The sequence below is a fragment of the Thunnus maccoyii genome, chromosome 5 (assembly GCF_910596095.1).
Source record: "Thunnus maccoyii chromosome 5, fThuMac1.1, whole genome shotgun sequence".
Lineage (NCBI taxonomy): Eukaryota > Metazoa > Chordata > Actinopteri > Scombriformes > Scombridae > Thunnus > Thunnus maccoyii.
Window position 1 is genome coordinate 19639131 of NC_056537.1, and position 20904 is coordinate 19660034.

Below are 20904 nucleotides of genomic sequence, written 5' to 3' on the forward strand. Positions count from 1 at the left end.
ACAATAATGTGTGTAATATTTTAACCACCAAAAAAAGTATGATTACCACTTTAAAATCCTTAAAATGTCATCTAATCCTTCCCTCATTTAATTATGTATATTATTTTCAGCATATTAATTATTATGTATAATACATAATAATAATAGTTATGTATAATAATTAATATGCAATTTACTCAACACAGCAGTTCAGTGGGAGGACTTTTTGAGACAACAGTACATTCAACCCCCTACAAAAGTTAAAGCCACTGTGCCTAAAAACCATGATGGGTGAAGAAAGGAGTGCCTGAAACAGTTAAAATAGATGGTATTGTTTATCAGTTTTTTGGGGGAGTTCCTGTTAATGAGGTTTAAATTTAAATATTGCCTCCAGACATATTTTAAGATGTATATAAATTACCCGACCTTGAATAATAATTTCCAGACTCACAAGTCAGTCTCCAAAAGCTTCCCTCAACTAGAGACTGAAGACAATCTCTCAGCTTTTGTTGTTAAAACTGGGTGGAAACAATTAAGAGAGTTTAAAAAAAAAAAAAAAAAAACCTGCATTGCAGAACCAATCCAAAGTCTTTAGGATGGCCCTTCATATTGGGGCGATCGCATGCAGTTCACTACAGAGGAGAATGGGGGGACAGTATAATTTCCAGCAAGGCTTGTCGTTGAAAAATGTAAAGGGTGTAGGTTTGTTAGCAGCTGTACTCGCTGACATTCAAGCAACTACCTTACCTTCAAATTCTGTCTAATATGGTTTTTCCACAAAAAAATGGTAAATTATCGAATTAAGATCCTTAAAATGACGTCTTCTTTTCTCTCATTAAAAATTCCAGAATATATGAATATGCAAATACGAGTTTTTAACTGTTGGACACAAGATGTCTCCTGCTTCACTGTATAGTCCATTCTCAGTGTTTGTGCACTAGAGGCTTCAAGTTTCAGGAGACATCAAACAGGAGACTAGTAAAAATGAATAATAACTTTACCTGATTTTAGGTCCTCGGTGTGAGGCGAAAGGTAGAACCTTCTTCCGTTTCTTTCCGTCTCCCAAATCTACATGCTCCACCTCAGGGTTGGTCTGGAAGCCGACGTGTCTGTTTTGTCTCTGGTTTTGATGAGGAGCTGAAAAACACAGAAAAGTGGTCGGGAGAGAATCAAGAAGATTAAGAAGGATGTAAATGGATAACAGCAAATATGAACTGGCCATGTTCCACTGAGTTTAATTAAACTCAGTGTTACAGCCAATGACAATATGGTTTCCATATTCCACAGCACTACTGTGTGTACTGTACCTTCACTGTGACAGTATAACATGTTTTTTAATCACTTTTCCATTGTTAAGTTCAGTTAATAAAACCAAAAAATAAGTTATAATATAATAAAAGAACATATCCAGAAAAATATATATTTTCTTACCTCGCTCTCCTGTCAGCTCTGATGAAGACTGTGTTTTTTGGGAATGAGGTTTCACTCCACCTTTTAAAGGCTGTTTTCTGAAAAACTCCTGTAAAAAATGCACACAATGCTTTCCATTTAGAATAAAACATTTCTCAAACTGGATGGAGGTTCTAAGCCCTTAACTATCACACAAATTGATACAAACGCACCTTGTTTTTTTGTTGTCGGATTTCTTTTATTTTGAGTTTCCTTGAATCCTCCAGGGAGAACTCGACAATAGGTCTCTGCAGGATGACATAACAGACATAGTTATGAACAAGTAAAAGATTACTCATGGACCAGGAAAAGAAATCAAGTAACAATGTAAGCCTAAAAATCTGAAAGAGGTAAATCAATACAATTGCAACAAAGCACACAACGAGCAGTTTTTGAGCTTATGAGGTAATCCGCTGCCAAAATGTACCTTGTGTGAGCCAAAGATGTCGGGGTTGTTGTTGAGGTAACGAAGCGTACTGAGAGCATGTTCGTGGTCCTGGAACTGGACAAAGCCATAACCAAGTGATTGTCCCATCACCTGACCCCTCTCTGGCTTCTTGTCATACATGACCCTACACTGAAAAGGGAAATGATAGACGTGCACACACCATGAACAAAAATGACAACACCACCCTCTACTGGTCAAATATCTTCTTTTTTTTTTTTTTTTATACACAACAGGCTAATATATTGATAATACTACTTGTACAAACTATTGCCAGGCATGTTTTACAAAGCTGCAGCACTATAAAAATCTATTTAAGACTGCTGTCTACCAGTATGCCATATTGTTTCTCACCTCTGTGATGCGGACTCTCTGACTTCCTTTTACTGCTTGAAGGCAAAGTGCTTTGAGTTTTTTATTATCCACTGACTTGGGCAGATTATGAACACAGAGACGAGTCTTCGACACAAAAACTTTGATGTCCCGAAGCTTTGCCTTCTTTACTTCTTCAAACTATGGGGAACAGCAAACACACAAGTGTCAACATAAGAGGAAAGTTATGTTCTAAAATGTGTTCTCTTAACAGAAAGGTCTGAAAAGGTTAATTATAAAGACTCACTCTGGTTCTCTTGATCATGTCTGCCTCAGACACACCCTCTGCAGCTTTGGTTCCAGCACGGATCACTGGGTGATAATAATGGAGTAAGAAAAGAATAAGATAAATAAAATGAAAAGACCTGGAAGCAATTCAAGAAAGGAGTGTGACAACTAAACCTGTTCTCATACTTTTATTAATAGGCACATCACGAGCCAGACATGACTTTGCTCGAATTAAGATCCTTAAAATGACGTCTTCTTTTCTCTCATTAAAAATTCCAGAATATATGAATATGCAAATACGATTAATTTCAAAAGTTTAACTGTTGGACACAAGATGTCTCCTGCTTCACTGTATAGTCCATTCTCAGTGTTTGTGCACTGGAGGCTTCAAGTTTCTACATCACACTTGTTAAATTGAATACTGGATGAGGATTGGCTTCCAAACTAGTTGTGATGTCAAAAATCCTTCTCATAGGTCCAACCCTTAAAATCAAATTATTAACAAGCTCAGAGAAACTTTTCACTTTCAGCAGATGAATGTGCTGAAAGTGGAAAGTGTCAAACTCTACACAAACATCATTCTCCACAGTGAAGCTCAAACATCCAAGTGAAGTAACAACAAGCAAAACACATTTTTGAATCAAGGGGGACTAAGTTTGCTCCCATTAAGCCTCTCTAAAGTGTATATTTCCTTGCTCATTCTCAATTTTAATCTCTCATCCAGTCCACTTTCAAAGTGTTCCTATTAATTTAGTTTCTATATCTATCTCCCTGTTTTTCTGCATTTCAAAGCGTGTTCTACTGCGTCTGGAACATTAACTATGATCTGAGATGCATTTAGAAAATAGAAAGAGCTTTGACTGTCTAGAGAAAATTACTGGTGTCTTGTTTTGAACCACAGGTTTACCTTCACAGATAGCTTTGTAGTTCTAAGTCATAGTAATTACCTCAGCTTTAAATTCAGACACTGTTATTAGTCTAATCTTCAGTTTTTATGGTAATGCCTATGCTCCAGCTCCAACATGTCCTGTATGATCCATGGTGATATGTTTCATCAGTATACTTTTATTCCAGTTTCTCTCCATTTTGGTTTTACTCATGTTTACAGATTCTTTTTCCATACATCTGCTGTTACAGAGAATTAATCTGTTTGTGTGTTTATGTCCTTTTTTTTGAGAAACATCTAGGTGGAAATTTAAGTGTCGTGGATGTACTCCTCTACAAACACATACACACACACACACTTTAAGCACAGAGCAGATGGGCAAAGTTTACCTTCCATTTGAAATGTATTTGTAATTTTCATTAAATGGAGTTTGAAAAAATATCACACCTCAAACAGTATGCCTTTAAATTTATTTCCAAATTAAGGCCATAGAATACATCAACAAAAATATGTTTGCATAATAAGTTCACAAATCAGATATTATGTATGTTCAAGTTACAAGACAAAAAGCTTCACAATGTTAGAGGCACCATTTCATGTTCAAAAATCACCTTCAACAGATATTTAATTCATTTGCAAAACAATGGAAACTTGTAATTTATACACAACAGTTTTCAAGTCTAATTTGTTAGTTGCTGCTTTGGTAGTTTATGAAAGTGCTCTTCATTTATACAGGTTCTCCACTGAGGCTTATTGTCTGGTCTAATGGTGTAACGGACAACAGGCAGGCCTGATAGTAACAGAAGAATTTCAGACAAATAAGAGAGATCTTTGTGGGTGACGGATATCACATTTAATCAGTGCCGTATACAAAACTCACTGAAGAACCCTGTGATTGTGATAACAGAGTGGCGCCTTTCTTAAGGCACTGAGTGTCAAGGAATTGTGTAAGCAATAAACAGCAATGAAACAGCATTGTGGCCATCTCTGGCTCAAGAGGACAATATGATCTCCTGGATATATTGAAGTGTTGTTTATCACCATCACTTACACCAACATGGTGGAATTTCAAGAGTCCATGGTTCCTGGAGTTATTTGAATAAATATAAAAGGCTGTGCAGTGATGAAATGATATTTTTACCTGGAGAAAGTAGATCGTAGTGCTTAACAATGGCTTATGGAAATGACTTGCATTTTTTTGCTTCACAAAACAAATTTGGTGCATTGAAGAGTATGTGCTCTAAGTCACTATTATGGCTATATACAAAATCCTTCAGAGATGTAAGGTTAATGACAAGAAACTAGAAAGTGGAAAGGTTCTTCACCCTGTGACTGGCTGGTTTCATAAGTAACATGCCAGGTGTCGGTTCCGTGTGTTCACGGTCAAAGTGACAATGTGAGAAATGTCTATGTAACTGACTTAATCAACCCCCAACAAAAGTTTAAGCCACTATGCCTAAAAAAAAAAAAACATAAAACAAACACTACTGCGTACCGTGACAGAGGAATGATGGGTAAAGAATGGAGTCCTGAAACAGTTAAAATACTGTTTCGCTTAAGTCCTTTTTACTTTTACTGTTTACCAGTTTTTTGGGGGAGTTTCTGTTGGAGGTTTGAATTTACAGATCCCATCCAGACATGTTTAAAGATGTATATAAAATACCCTACCTTGAAAAATAATATCTGTCTAATATGGTTTTTCCACACAAAAAAGGTAAATTATCTCATTAAAATCCTTAAAATGACATCTCCTCCTTTTCCCTCATTAGAAATTCCAGAATATATGAATATACAAATATGATTAATTTCTAAAGTTTAACTGCTGGACACAAGATGTCTCCTACTTCACTGTAAAGATCATTCTCAGTGTTTGTGCACTGGAGGCTTCAAGTTTCCACATCACACTTTTGTAATTTGCATACTCGCCCGATTGGCTCCAAACTAGTTGTGAAGTCACAAATCATGCTTGTAGGTACACACCTTCAACTCAAATTTCAGACAAGAACAGAGAAACTTTCCATCTTCAACAGATTTCTAGTGTTGAATATCATTCAGCACAATGAAGCTCAAACAACCAACTGAAGTAACAAGAAGAAAAACACATATCTGAGTGGATGGAGACTTTAAAATTTTGAACACTAGTCTTTCAGCTATTTTTCTTCTGTGTATTCTAAACTACCTGCTGCTGCCAGATATAAAACAATATTATTACTTCCAGTGTCTTGGAACATAACCTGGCAAGACACACCTACAGTAACAGCAAACGTTTTCTTGTTTTCTTGTGTTCATACTATATGAAGCAGTAACCAAAAGCAGAAATATTTAAATGTATTTAAATATATACTTCAGTTTAAATTAGGAGAGTGAGAAAATATCATGGCACAATATTTTGCGATACAAAGCATGGCAATTCTCATCATGTAGCTGATTTTGTTGATATTGCTTGAGTTCAAAAGCAACTATAGCTCTTAGCAATTGTCTATTCAAGCAGTTCACATTTGGAGCAGGTTTTTTAAAAAGTTGGAGCGTCTCTATACTGTCTCCCTCCAAGACAACGATCATGATGCATTTAGATAGAAAGTGAAGTGAATTTGACTAGAGCCTGACTGATATATCAGTCAGCCAATATTATCGGCCAATACTGGCCTATCACAGATATATCAGTATTGGCGTATATGTTGTCCAATATGCACCAATGTTTTTATATATATAGGTGCTGATATAGTTATATAGGTAGCATTTTATGTATATGTGATCCTTTTTCTTAAATCAAGTTTAATATATATGTTCATGTTTTTTTTGTTCTATGTGTTTATTTATAGTAATTTATAATTATTAAATTCCCAGTGAAGTTTACTGTTTCAGCACTGAGGAAGCGATGAAGGTACGAAATCTCTTCAAGAAGCATCAGCAAGTCCAGTTGCCCTTGACTTAGCACTTCTGCATATACCTTTACCTGGATGACTGACTGTTATTTTGGCTATCTCTGTCCAGATCTTTCTATTGACTTTGTTTGCAGTCATTTAACCTCTAAAAATAGCTATGACTTTAACAATGCAAATGAACAACAGCATTCAACTCATTTGCTTTGGAAATTAAGGTTCAGGGCCAACTAAGGTGTTTGGGTAATGTTAAGATATGTGTTCTTTATGCTCACAAGGACATTCTTATGTATTCTTTAGTTTGGTTTTATGATGGTTTGCTTGTAAAAATATGTGATTTAGTTATTATTTTTTGTGATTTGTCACCAAAATGATCAATTAGTACTAATAATTATACATAATTTTACAAAACTAAATGAAAACCTGAGAGTGCAGTCGCACATTTTTTGCATGAGGAGGAATAAATAAGAAATGTTTGTCAAACTTCATTTAAAGTATCCTGAGTGTGTCGTACCATGAGCTCTGCTTTGTAAACTGAACAGAATCGCATTACTCCACCTACATTAAATATTTAATGTAAATTAAATTGATGCATTTTCCCAAAATTCATTTTCACTGCCCCTGTAACACACTGTAGGAGAGCAAACCTTTCCAGTTACACACAGAAAACAGGCAAACTCAAGATAATATCAGGTTTGGCTGAAGCCCTTTTACATCTTGGCCTTCAGAGGGGCGATGTGGAGTGAATGGAGGAACATGTCTAGGGTGGTCACATACTCTTGTGGGTGCCTCTTTATGTGACCTGCATGTGTTGAATCCTCCCATTTCTTTGCTGTTATGTTGATCCCGCGTTTCTGCCAGAAATCAATCAATTCCTCCAAAGCTTGTGGGTCGCTCAGCGGATCGTTCTTGCAAAAGAAGAACAGCGCAGGAGCAGTGACGGGACTGTTCCAAAACGCATCGATGCCCATGTTAAAGTAGTCAACTGTTTGCCGTCTGAACATTCGAAAGTATAACAGGCTTACTTGTTTTACCAGTGTCTCCCAACGAGGAAATACAGTCTTACCAAGACCTGGGTAGATAGGAGAGAAAAACCATATTTACACTCCATTGACAATCTTCTACTTACTCTCTGCTGCTTACTCTATGCATATTCATAGGTTTAGCATGTATAAATATACAATTTTGAATCTAGCTAGTGTGATAATGCACAATAATGAAATTAAATTAAAAGGGATGTGTAAAATCCTGTTTATACTGAACTGACCTACAGCCATCGTCTCCAGGGAGCCAACCACCAAGCTGTCGTAGACTTGGCCTTTGATCCTGTTTGTGAGATCTTGATATTTCTGTGTGTCCTTGGACACATGTACCAGCAGCTGAGAAAATGTGTAGCCACCAATGGAGAAGGCATGGACAAGCAGTGGGCGGGACACAAAGCGTTCACTGTTGAGCAACTCCAGCAAACTCTTTCCATGATCCAGACCCCAGCGAGGCCACAGGAACTCTTTCACCTTGTGTAAAGACAAACAGAAAGCTGAAGCACCATTCAATTTATTATCAGCCTTTGACAAAGTCGCTATGACCGACAATGTCATAGGCTAAAAATAGAAATATATATATATAAAACAAATTCTATAGAAAAATAGAAAATAGCCAAAACTTCCCTAATCTAACATTATCTTTAAATAAAAAAAGAATGCTAATAATATAAAACTTTAAAAAGTTGGAATTAAGCTTATGCAGGTAACTAACCTTATCCAAAATCTTAATAATAATACCTATCTCTCCCTTTTCCTCCAGGTGCTAAAATCAATGAGAACATCAGTTGGAGTGATTTAAAAACTATTTACAGATATTTGACCGGCAATTACACCTTTGTCCACAAGACACAGAAAGAATCTTGTTTGGCCAATGAAAAGACAAAAATCTCACTCTGATATTTTGATGTGATTTCCATACAGTCTTAGATGTATATCAGTGTGACCACAATTAAAGACCACATTGTATGGGCTCCTCCACTGCATCTACACATGTTACAGAAGTACCAGAAATAGCTGCTATTACAGCTACAATTCTGACTTCTCCACTGGCTCTAGACTTTCATCTATTTCCACAACAAATACAAAATCCTTGAAATGAACCTTTGTACCAATGATGTGTTGTGTCACCTATTTCTTGTTGTGAATGGGTGCATGTGAGTCATTTCAGAGGTGTGTTCACACTGATATGGGATATGGGCTGTTTCTGAGTATTAGGGCCTGTAACGCAAAATGTAGCCTATTAAATTCAAGGGATATTAAATGCCATGTGCTGTATTAACTCAACATCTCTGAGGTTAACAATTCATTCTTTATCTTGTTTACAAGTTTCTGCATGGATGATACATATCTCTATTCTACTGCATTTGATATCAACAAAATAATAATTAAAGGTGCAGTGTGTAGGATTTAGTGGCATCTAGCAGAACAGATTTGGCAGAATATAATAGTCATTAATATGTTTTCATTAGTGTATAATTACCTGAAACTAAGAATCATTGTGTTTTCGTTACCTTAGAATGAGCCCTTTATATCTACATAGGGAGTGAGTGCACCACCATGTTTCTACAGTAGCCCAGAATGGACAAACCAAACACTGGCTCTAGATAGGGCCTTTCATGTTTTTTGCAAGATTCTCCTTACCTCACTCTCCACTACGAGCACATCAAAACCGGTGCGGAAGTAGATTTCACAATACTTGGCCACAGCTTGCGGACGCGATCCCAACCACGGCAGCATTAGCGTAAGTGGTTTATTATCTTCAGAGGCTTTGGTCTGACATCCTGACGCAGGAGATGCTAGTTCATTCATGTACAAAGTGACATTTTTACTGAGGTGGTGAGTAGTCACACCTCTGCTCAAAGCTGTCCTGCCCAACATAGCAGCAGCTGTCGGGTTTCCAAGTGGATTAAAGATGACAAACTTATCTGCAGGAAGGAGAAAACAAGAGAACAAAAAAGTAAGAATGTAAAATTTAAAAAAAAACACTAGATGTAAAAGTGACAACGTGAAAGCTAGCAACAGAAACACTACTTTTAACCCTCCTGTTTTATTCTGGACAAACTGGACGAATTACAAGTTTTCTCTCTGAAACATGTAGTTCATTTAATCTGATTGTCATAAAGTTCAATGAAGTCCACACAGCGCATCTGAACACACACAATAAATGTTAATAATTTTCATTAAATCTTGGGTGTTTTATTTAACTTCTGTACACCTGTGGTCATTAGAATGAATGGGTGAGACTACAATTAGTGTATAAAATTGAGTTCAGGCACATGCCCATTCATCAGATGAACACACTTCCTCTCCCATACCCCCACATATATGTATTTGCAACACAACATTAGGTGATAATATATGTATTATTATGGATTTATAATCAGCGGTCATGGGACGGTCATTTTGGAAAGGGGACACAGAATTAATTAACACGAAATGAGCACAACAGGAGGGTTACCATAACAGTAACAAATTGTGTAAGCCTTTTTTGAGCCATCTTAACGCAAATTAGCCTCATCAATACATTAGCTTGTGTACGTACGTTATATGATATAGTACCAATCAATGTTTGTTTACAATAACTTCCGGGTAGAAACCCCCTGCGTCACGTACATACAATTTCATGGCGCGGAGTAAACGGGGGCGAGGAACAACTGTGATAAAATGGTTAAGTCTGGTTGTGTATGGAGGTGCCAGGTAACGAGAAAGAGTAGAGAAGGGTTCCGGTTTTTCAGTGTGTGAAAATGTGTAACTCATCCCACAGTCTCAGAGTCCAATCCACTCGGTAAAGAGTCGGTTTTGTTTTGCCCACAACACCCAATCATTTCAGTTCAATCCAGAATCATAAACATAAGAGAAAGACCACTCAAATATCCGCTTCGGGTTTTACCGCTGATCCCAACAAACTAAACCAAACCAAAGACGCTAGCAAAGCTACACGGCACATAAAATGAACACATTAGACGGGTCAGATAGGTCGGAACACCGTGTTTAACTATTTACGTTATCTTTGGACGTAACAGTTACGGCTGAAAACGACAACATAAATAAACATCTTCGCAATTCAAATCAACCGCCAGTTGTCCGGAAGTAACTATTATTGTTAGCGAGACGTCACGATGATTCGGTCCATACGTAACGTGAACATACAAGTCTTTCTTTGTGCTGACCAACTTTTTCTGGTTTATAATAATACGATCAAAACGCTCTGAGTAAGTTAGAAGAACTCACCTCATAGTTAACAATGTAGTCAAAAATGTGTGTAATGTTGCGTTAGCGTTAGGTTAAGCCCCAGACTTTCTTCTCCTTGCTAAATGAGTTAACTTACTAACCTATTTTCAGTTTTGTGCCAGTGATGCTCTGATGGATGAGGGGAGCTCTTCTCTTCTAAAGTACATCGTTGACAGTGCTGAAAGATTGATGCCGTCTCTATCCGCTCACGCCCCCTTCGCCTTCTTCATCTGATAAGTGTACCGTCTTCACTCGGCTAACCGCCGCATCCCAGGCGAACTGCTGCCCCCCTTCGAACATAAACAGCTATGCATACTAGGACAAACCACAATACTGTCAGACCCGTCTAACCAGTCAGACGTAATCTGATCCAACACTATTAGTAATGTAAGCACACTGGTGGATATCTGTGTTCGTGTAACAGCCTGCCACCGATTGAAAAGCTAAGACTTGAGAGTTGTTCAAAATTCTTATATCTATCTATCTACTCAAAAAGTATAGCCTATTTTTTTTCTTTATACAATTTGTATACATAATACAAATTGAAGACTACATAAAACTAATCAGTAAAGACTTTATCAAAGGGGAGTTAAAAAGTAGAACTAGTTGTTCTCTTCTCCCCAACAGAGAAATCATTGTGACATAACATTCAGGGATCCATAGGGCTGCAGGGCATCCATATGAAAATCCATTTATTAACAATTTATTAACACTTAAAACTGCAGACTTTAATTATTTTCATTAATGACTTATTAAATATAACTGCAGACTTGATGACTTAGAAAATGTGAGACACCAACCCTTTATTAATGATTCATAATCATTTATAACTGCCGGACTGAAAAAGAAAATGATAGGTCAGAAAGTGGTACCTAACTTTGTTACCACTTCATGGTATTTGTTTTCATGTCCTATGGTCTCAAAGGATTTTAACTGTCCTATACTATCCATTGATATTTTGTAATTTTTTACTGAATATTCAAATTGACTGATTGTTTGAATTCATATTTTCATGAAAAAAAAATCATAGCACAGTACAAACAGTGTAGGTATCTGAAAAGTTTATGGTAACATTGTTTAGTCTAACATTTTTGTGTCATATCAACTGTTTGTTACAAAGTTGATATTAATGCGCTATCAGCCAGCTCAGTTAGCACCTTCGTCTCAACGCAAAAAGGAAACATGTTTCATCCCTGACCTTCAATGTAGCATTAGCTTTTTGTCCCCGCATTCACATTCACATGAGCTTCCTTAAGACACGCAAGTCATTTTGTCTGGGTGTTAACCTTCAAAGGAACATTCAAGAAAATGTGTAAATGTGGGGATAACATTTTACAAAGAAAGAAAGATTAGTTTCTAAATGTGAGACAAGGATATGACCTAACACACCAGGGTTTAATTTTCAAGGTCCAGCAATGCAGAGAGTTTATGACCCCAAAAAGGTCAAGTCATGTAGAGGGTTTTTTATGCTCGCATGGACATGCTTAGTAGTGCTCAATATTTATTTCTCTTTATTTAAACTTGAAAATCATTTACAATGACGTCAAGCAAGAAAGAAGACAATCAATAAAAAATATGTCATTATACTTAAAGTATGTCATTTTACCCTTTATCCAAAGGCCATGGCGTTGTTATCCCCCTCTTTGCTTGTGCAGCTTTGTTTCTGTGTCTTGTCCTGACTGTCCACATTCCCAGCTGGACCCCAGTCCCTGCTGACTTTGTCTTGTTAGAGGATGACTTGTCTAAACAGAAACCAGTTGCCCAATGAATTTAGATAGCAAGTGTGAGGCGGCAATAATTTGGCCATGTCCCTCACTGAGCTCATATGTTTGGCCTGCCATTGTTCCTTTCCGGTCCCTTTACTTACGGCTGGGTTGGTGCTTTCCTGTGTCCTCATCAGACAGCGGGTTAATCACTCCCCTCGGGAAGTTCCTATCTTCACCACTGACTGACTGTCTAAATGATCTGAAATGGCCTTCACTGTCTTTTTTCAACTGTGCTTATGTGAATCAGTTAGGAGCACAGACATTCTTTATCCTGTGAGCAGAAGATGGCGCAGAGGCAAGATGAAATTTAAGAGACAGTTGGTAAACTGCTCTCTTCATTATTGGCTGTCACAGCCAGCATTATTCTTGGCATGCAGAAACAGCCTTTGTGTCTTCATTATGTTCTAAATATATGTTTGGCAGATTTATTTGTGATGCAGTTTGATCCACAGTTATCACCTTTTTTTTTTTGATGGAAGAAGAATCGATGAGTATTTGGCAGAAAGCCTGTGCAACAATTATCCTGGCTTGGGAAATCCTGTGCCCTGTTAATTCAGATATAGTCAATGGAGAGTTTAAAGCAGACCTTTTCAGAACCTTACATCAGCCAGACAATATATAATGTGTGACTGTGCTTTAAACTCTCTACATCCAAAGGTATGTGGACCAGTGTCTATTTTAGAACCATCCAAGGGAATTGAATTAGGCCATGAGGCTGCTGGATTTTCCCCATTGGGTAAAAACAGCACATGTGAACAAGTCTGACAATAGTGAAAGGAGAAAAATAAAGACAGCGAGTAACATGCCACCACCAGAGAGTCATCACTTATGTCAAAAGCTCTTACCACAATAATTGACGTGGCAACAAGATCACATGAGTGGTGATTAGGGAGTCTTAAGTTAGCAATTTTATATTCAAAACAGTGCTGTCTCTGCTAGTGCTGTATGTACATATGCACACAAGTAACCACTATCATGCATTATGCATATGCTATATAAAGAGAATATTCTGCTTCATCTGCTGATGTGACATGTTTCAAACTGGGCTGTTGATGTGATGGCTACTTTAAGAGGAGTGCACAGCATCAGTTGTAAATTAAACTCAATACCATGTATTGATCTATAGTGCTGGATAGTTGTGTGCAGGGTACAGCCTGCCTGTTGGTTGATGAGCGTGCATTGGCCCCCATGACATATTTATGCCTTTTCCTTCCCTTTTTTTCCCCCCCTTTCCTTTCCTGACTTCCCTTTTCTCTCTACACTCAAACAAAAAATCTCATACTGTACGTCATACACACCAGAGGGATGTGTGTATGAGTGTATGTGGGGAACAGAGAAAGCAGTAAGGTTCCTATGCAACAATAAAAGAGATGATACTCAGTGTGGTGTGGATAATGCCGTAGATTCAGGATGCAAACAGGCAAACTCACTGTCAGATCTGGGCAGCGGCAGAGTGTGGGACAGCGGGGGTTGTCTGGAGGAGGTGGGGTCTGTCCCATGTGTCGACTGTCTGATGGAGAGATGAGGGGCACAGCACAGTGAGTATGAAAGGACACAGAGTGCTACGCAGAGAGACTGCAGGCATGCAGCAGTACAGAGCGGCATATATGTTTAAAGAGGCTGCAGCAGAGTGGGCTATTGATGAGGTAAGAACACTGAAATGAAAGCGGCTACAACAAATAGAGGAGTAGTGTACTTATGTCTCCTAATGTGCTGTCATTATAAATGGATCTCTGCACTCTAACGTTTGTTGTGTGTGTGTGTGTCATAGGACTAAAGGGTAGAGGGTTTTCGATATACTGTTTTCATATACCTCATTTAAATGTTTTTCCATGCACAATATTTGCATTTTAGTATGTTTATCGCATTTTAATGAGATTTTTCTGTCTTTCTCCTCACAGGTATTTTAAGAATGAGATCACCTGAGACCTGAGAATGAGATCACCTGAGATCTGTCAAACATGTGATTGGACAGTACCCTCCAAAGCCTACAGCATGTGACTTTTTGCAGTGAAGTTTACGGACCCTCACCATGCTCTCTCCGTGGAATCTTTATCTTCTCCTCCCCCTCTCCTTGCCGCTCTCATTTCATGTCACAGTTTTAACTGGAGAAAATGTCAAGGAAACACAATGGACAGACACTGACATGAGAGTGCAGCATCTCACACAGCCTTCAAAGAGACCTCATGGATCTGGTTTAGCACCAGGGAATGCCATGTTTGCTCCTGAGAGTATTGACTCCCTGGATCTACCAATGACTTGGCCCTTATCGTCGTCTGAGGAAATAGATAGACAAGGGGTTATTGGTGAATATACTGATATACAGGAGAGCTCAGAGACATCTCCGTTATATGGTGATGAGAAGGGACGTATCATATCCAGACCCACAGAGCGTGCTGCAGAAGATGCTACCTTTGAGGAGGGTACCCAACCATCAGTAGGAGCACCACCACAACCTACTGAAGAAATGTTAAAGTATGAGCCAGCTGATACCAGTATCTTGACCATAAATGGAACTACACTGCATCCCACACACACTGGAGATAATCAGACAACTTTCCCAGTCAAGAGGAATGAAACACCTGATAGCCATCTACCTTTTCTTCTATCTGGCGCATTTCCATCAGACAGATCAGACCAGGACTTCACTTCACCTCTGTCTACTGGACCTGGGCCCAGCCCTGACTACATCTCTCCACCCATAGCCACTAGCAGTTGGGGATGGACTGCTGGCTCTTCTGTTAACACACAGGGGAAAATACAGGAGGGGACTGTCCCAGTGAAAGAGACTGGGCATGAAGTGAATAATGTAGATGGAATTTTACAAAGAGGAGCTGTCATGGAGACAGAAAAAGGTAAGAGTATGTTACATTTTCCTTGAATGAAATATAATACATTTGGAGCATCTATCATTTAGTAAACCTGACAGCAATCACTCGAAACACTTTTCACTTCTGATTTATTGTGAAAGGTAGTTTTTGTGTTAGTTGATTAAATTACTAAATGAAATCTAAAATACTCACAGTCTATGTCTACTGCAGTGTTTGTGATATGTATTCTGCTGGCAGACACAGTTGTTTTACATTCACAGAGTGGTTTGCATCACTACACTCCCCCAAGCTTTCACTCTTCACCTCCCTTGTCTTGCTCTGTCAATCCTTTTATGAGGAATTCTACCACTCAGTCATCCACTCCCTGGTTAATGTAGAAAATAAACATTTCGTTCTTATTGCAATGTTTGTCCATTACAAGCAAACATTATAATAATGTGGTGCACACCTGCACATATGACGCACACTACACACTCACACAATAACACTCACTTGTCAAAGTAAATGATGTGTTGTGTCCGCAAGCATTGAGGGTAAGTAGGGCTATGACAGATATGTGTGAAAAATCCAGAAGCTGCCCGGCATTTAATACCAGAAACAGTTTGTTTTTGATTAACTGTACCAAATATTAGCAAAATTCACTTTTGTCAAAAGAGGATGTGCTGCTGACTTGCCAGCAAATCAATGTGTTTTTTAGTGAACACAGTGAAAATCATTTGTTTAATAGGTATCTCACTGCTTGTTTGCTGTTTCTGCATTGACACAATGACTTTACCAGCAATGGGGGACCGGAAATAGGACACGTTCCATTTATAACCAGTAGGTTCCATACAGCTTACTCCGAATGTTACTTCACTAAGAGAATGACTTGCTTTCATTATTTATGGGTTACACAATCACTGTCAGACATGAAAGTTAAACACCTCTGCAGGTTCCTGTTGAAATGATGTAACATTAGCACAATAACACCCCTCGACCATGCTTAATAATAACCTCACAAAATGAGAGCAGCAATGAGGTCAATACTGGCTAATCAACACACACATCTCTCTCACTCAAACACGAACACGTACACATACATGCACTACTTGCTCATGCTCCCGCTCTCTCTGTGACCCAGTTAGAGATTCCCAGTTAGAAGCCTGTTCTCTTTTATAATGGATTAACTTCACACAGCAGAGCAGATTCTCTCATGCTCTCTTTTTGGACAGTGGAGATTGTGGACACAATGTGCTTTAGCCTGTATTTATCACTTAGATTACTATGTTGGTTTCATGGGTAAATTAATGCCACCATTATCAAAACTGCTAATTAACTCAGAGCCCAAAATGTAATAAAAATCTGTCTCCAGTGGAAAGTTAATTTTAATGTTACATTAAGTAAACATAAAAGTCATCTTACTACATTTTCTATCATTTTAAATATTGATTATTAAATATCCATTCAATCAAATTATCCATGAAATATTGGTATGATATTGGTTTATCTTCAATGCTTTTGCCAGCTGAAACCATGTTTTATTTTGTTTATTGACACAATATATATGTTAGTAATATGTTATTCTGTTGTATTTGTTTTACAGAAGACTCCAAGGATGATGACCAGCAGGTCACAAAGGCCGGTGGCACTCTCCTGCCTGATGGTAACATGGACACATCAGCCACACCCTGTAAGACATCAAACCAGTCCTGGACTCCCATTTACCCAGATGATTTTACACCTAATGAGTCTCTGCGCCCCTCACTGGCTCTCAGCCCTTCCCTTTTCATCCCTCTGTATTCGGACTGGAACTCTGCCCTCGCCACATGGGGGTTTGCTTGGGAAGCACACATCTACGGCCTGGGATCTGTCTTTACTGTGTTTGGTATGATCTCTGTGGTCTGCCTGTTAGGCTTGCCTCTGCGGTGTCCTCCAGGAAGCCCCTACTTCACTCTGCTGCACTTATTCCTGCTAGCATTTTCAGGGTCTCAAGCTTTTTCTTTGCTTTATGATGCTTACAGTCACCAAGATCGTCTTCCCCCTCTTGGCTCTCTGCTGCTCTCTCAGCTGCCCTTCCCCTGTTTGATCTCTGCATTCTCCCTGGCCTTCCTCCTTCTTTCTCTGCGCTCACGCATGCGTCTTTCACTCCCACTTGCTATTTCCACTTCATTCTCAGCCTTGCCCAAACCTTGCCTATTACTGTGTATGTGCCTTTTGCATTTTGGAGTCTCTCTAGGTTGTGTTGGCATGCTCCAGTTCTTCCACAGCCTCCCCACCATGATCCTTCTACTCCCCCAGGGTGTGTTTGTATGCCTCACTGTCTTTCTCTCATGCTCCTACCTCATCTTTTACTGCTTAATACAAGTCGATACTAAACACATCTATAGGCTGAATGACAATGGAGAGAGTGGAGGATCTCCCGAAGTGATGCAACCTGCAAGTTGCCCCTTTGCCAAGGTGGAAGACTGGGGCAGGGCAGCAGGTGCTGGAGTAGGCGCTTCGTTGTGTTTGTTAGGATGTGGAGGCCTACAGCTCTATGGGATCCTACATGCCCTTGGTTTGGGTGGGGTTGATGGTTATGGGTTTTCGCCCTGGCCCTGGTGGGGCTACCAGGTAGGCTGCAGGGTCTGTGAGGTTGGAGTGTGTCTAGGTTTGTCTCTCATTGGCACACACCCTCTATTCAGTCACAACAACTCTATCAAGACCATAACTCAGCCCCGGCCTGGATCGTGGTCCCGTTTATCCTGCAGCTCCCCTTCACGAGGGCTCACCCTGCCCTCTCAGGTCAGTCTAAATTCTCCTGTCCTCTCCTCTCATGATACCTGGTCCCAGGGTAAGCAGGAAAAGCTGGTGGTGTGTGATGTCATTCTTAAGGGACAATCAGAGGCTCTCCCTCTTTGCTCCATGGTGGATCCTCCTGGAAATGGGACAGACTGTATCCCCAAATTCAGCCAAACCCGGACTGCTGTACCACCTCTACCTACGCCCCCAAGCCCACCACACAAGTCTAAAAATGCAGTGGAGTCTCAGCTCTCCTCACTAGATAGCCTGGGTATGGAGACTGACTCTACTGTGGACCTGCGGCCCCCATCTCCCATTAACTTGTCCCGCAGCATTGACCAGGCTCTGTTCAGTGAATCTTTATTCTCTCACAGTATATTTGGTTTGCCAAGACTGTTCCATGCTTCCTCCAGCCTTTCTTTGAGCTCTCCTAGCCAAGGCACATCAAAGCAAGTGTCCAGCTCTGTGGAAAACGCCTTATATCGAACCTCTTCCTGTAGAGACATGGATCAAGAGAATGTCCTGCCTAGTTCAATACCTTCCCAGCCTCATGGCTCTTTGACATGTCACAACAAACCTCCAACATCACCAGAGAAACCGGATTGGAAAGGGAGTGTCTCTGGTTCAACCCAGGGCCTATGCAGCAAACCAAAGGAGACAGGAAAGCTGCGATCACATTCCTGGGCCAACAGAGGGCAAAACTTTACTCAGAGCAGCCTTCCACGAGCAATCCCCCACCTGTCTTACCACAGGCGTTACCGAACCCTGAGCCTAGCCTCACAGGACAGCCAGGGATCTGGTCGACTGGCGGGGACTAAACACCTGAGTGAGAGCAAACAGCTGGAATGGGATCTGGCTGTACAGGCAGAGTTTGTCAGCGTGTGCAGACAAATTGACGCTTTGAGTGTTTGCAGTGACACCATTGAATTGTAGGAAGTTATAGATGCCCAGTTGTGATTGGAGCACACATGACATTGTACAGAAATAGCTCTGGAAGAATTAAACTGTATTGATGCAATATGTAAACCATAACTTATTTTCTTTAAATACTGTACAGTTGATATTATATACATTCAATCTTGCTCATCAAATATCTGTTGCTAAATAGTGCAAATGCTATCAAGAAGTTAACTTAAGCAGGAGTTTTAATATTTGTATAACTGATAAATTGAGATTTTTGATATATTAATCTATCCCATAGAGAGAAATTCAAAGACTCCAGATGTTTTGTTTTATACTGTTGATGTATTGTTTTCAATAGTGAATAGATTAGCCAGTAGGGCCGCAGAGACAGACTCATCTACAGTTGCAACCATAATGAGTAATATTAGAAATATTAAAATCTAATTTGTCAAAGGAGCTAAAAATCACAGTCTGACTGAAATGGTAAAGCACAATATTCTGCTGACACATGATCAGCACCTTGCTGCCCATAAAGGTGTCTACAGAGTTGGCGGACAAGTACTTCATCATGAATCCTCAGTGTGAAAACAGGCATTTTGGGATGCGGTACTTTCCTGATATATTTTTAAGTGTGGTGTATTAAACAAGAAAAAATCATAAATACACAGGGTGAGTTTGTTTACCATGTCTTTGTATTATTTCAGTAATATGTTTGAAATTTTTGTAGTTATTATGGTTGCAATAAAGTTGCAATATTCTGAGCTTTTCTTCACTGATGCTTTTTGACCCTGTGTACTGCCAGTGTTAGAACTTATATTGAATAATGTCATCTGTGTTGCCCTTTAGTGGTTTCATTTGTAATGACAAAAATCACCTACACAGGAGACAAGATTATCATCAAACAATGCTTGTATATTTCTGGAGATATGACAAAAATATATATATAAAAAAATACATATGTCAAAATGCCCTTGTTAAAATTATCTTTATTATTGCAACAGTTTTTACAATAAATAGAATTTTGAAGCCTAAGGGTGGATGTTAGAAGAAGACGATTATTTTCTGCGCTAACCGTCAACTAGTATTGTTAAACTGTAAAATAATTTTGTAAACCAATACAATAACTAATTTAACTGGTAAATTAAATGCAAGTTATTCCCAAAAATAAAATACATTGCTTATATAGTAATATACAGTATGTAACAAAGTTGCTCTCAGAAAATTCAATTTTCAAAACTGATTAAATCTTTTTGACTACAATTCAATCAACAAAACAACAACAGCCTGCACAATCTGTTTGTTACTAACCTGCTCCGCTGACATAGCACAATTTCATTGACTCACCTTTGACATTTAAGATTTTAAATACTGAGCCTGATAAAAAAAAAGATACATAACTGTCCATATTATATATTATGTACAATCTATATTATGTTATTAATAATGTGTCTTTGCAAAATGAGAATATGGAAGATTACAACGTACGCCAAGGTGGACTCATTTGCATTATAAATAGAAAGTAGGGATAATTTTTTTGAGATATAACCAGATAACTAAAATGTACAATCATGAAAAGACCCTTAAAGTGAAATGGATACTCTCCTATCTTGTCACTCAAACATTTTGTCATACAGTGTTTTCTACTCCAAATAAGATTGACAGAGTAAAATCCAGAGTGAGCTTACACACAACGGCTCCTTTAAGGCGCTCCTTGTTATATATGTATACTGTATGAATTAAGGCTGACATTATAACTTTGGTCCTTTCTACAAAAGTGCAGCCTATTCAAAGAGCTCACCAGACTATACAACTGAGTGAGAGAGTGATCAGAGCAGAGCTTCCTTTCCCATCAAATATTGACATTTAATTTAATTAAACAAAAACTAACCAGTGCAGTGAAACATTTATGAGAGCATAATTGTACTATATGTGCTTTATGTTTACTCCTGGCTCAGTAAGCCAATGTTGCAGGCCAGAAAATGTGACCATACTTTACACTTTTTCTCTCAATATCAGCAGAGTACTGTTGTCTTAAAGCGATTTAACTTTTGTGTTGCTTTCCCCATACAATGAAATAAAATGTAGAACATTTAAAGCATTATGCCAAAGGCATGCAGCTTTTTTTCTTC

At 38.7% G+C, this 20904-nt stretch overlaps 3 protein-coding genes across 5 annotated transcripts; 1 reads left to right on the plus strand and 2 right to left on the minus strand.

Moving 5' to 3' along the window:
* Nucleotides 1-953: 953 nt before the first annotated feature.
* Nucleotides 954-2596, minus strand: LOC121897934 (RNA-binding protein 28-like). The gene is made up of 6 exons (XM_042412736.1): nt 2493-2596; nt 2228-2386; nt 1856-2005; nt 1602-1676; nt 1411-1498; nt 954-1116 (listed from the first exon to the last, which is right to left on the minus strand). Exons 1-6 carry the CDS (start codon nt 2508-2510, stop codon nt 977-979), a joined length of 630 nt encoding a protein of 209 aa, XP_042268670.1. The 5' UTR covers nt 2511-2596; the 3' UTR covers nt 954-976.
* A 2663-nt stretch (nt 2597-5259) lies between these two features.
* Nucleotides 5260-10790, minus strand: si:dkey-5i3.5 (uncharacterized protein LOC565091 homolog). 3 transcript variants are annotated; one of them, XM_042412747.1, is made up of 5 exons: nt 10617-10790; nt 8926-9209; nt 7509-7755; nt 7267-7313; nt 5260-7149 (listed from the first exon to the last, which is right to left on the minus strand). In XM_042412747.1, exons 2-5 carry the CDS (start codon nt 9160-9162, stop codon nt 6952-6954), a joined length of 729 nt encoding a protein of 242 aa, XP_042268681.1. In that variant the 5' UTR covers nt 9163-9209; nt 10617-10790; the 3' UTR covers nt 5260-6951. The 3 variants fall into 3 exon arrangements, with proteins under 3 accessions (XP_042268681.1, XP_042268679.1, XP_042268680.1); XM_042412745.1 differs by having other exon boundaries at nt 5260-7313; nt 10617-10736; XM_042412746.1 differs by lacking the exon at nt 10617-10790 and adding an exon at nt 10516-10609 and having other exon boundaries at nt 5260-7313.
* A 140-nt stretch (nt 10791-10930) lies between these two features.
* Nucleotides 10931-19449, plus strand: prrt4a (proline rich transmembrane protein 4a). The gene is made up of 3 exons (XM_042412744.1): nt 10931-13927; nt 14183-15136; nt 16695-19449. Exons 2-3 carry the CDS (start codon nt 14314-14316, stop codon nt 18803-18805), a joined length of 2934 nt encoding a protein of 977 aa, XP_042268678.1. The 5' UTR covers nt 10931-13927; nt 14183-14313; the 3' UTR covers nt 18806-19449.
* Nucleotides 19450-20904: the final 1455 nt, after the last annotated feature.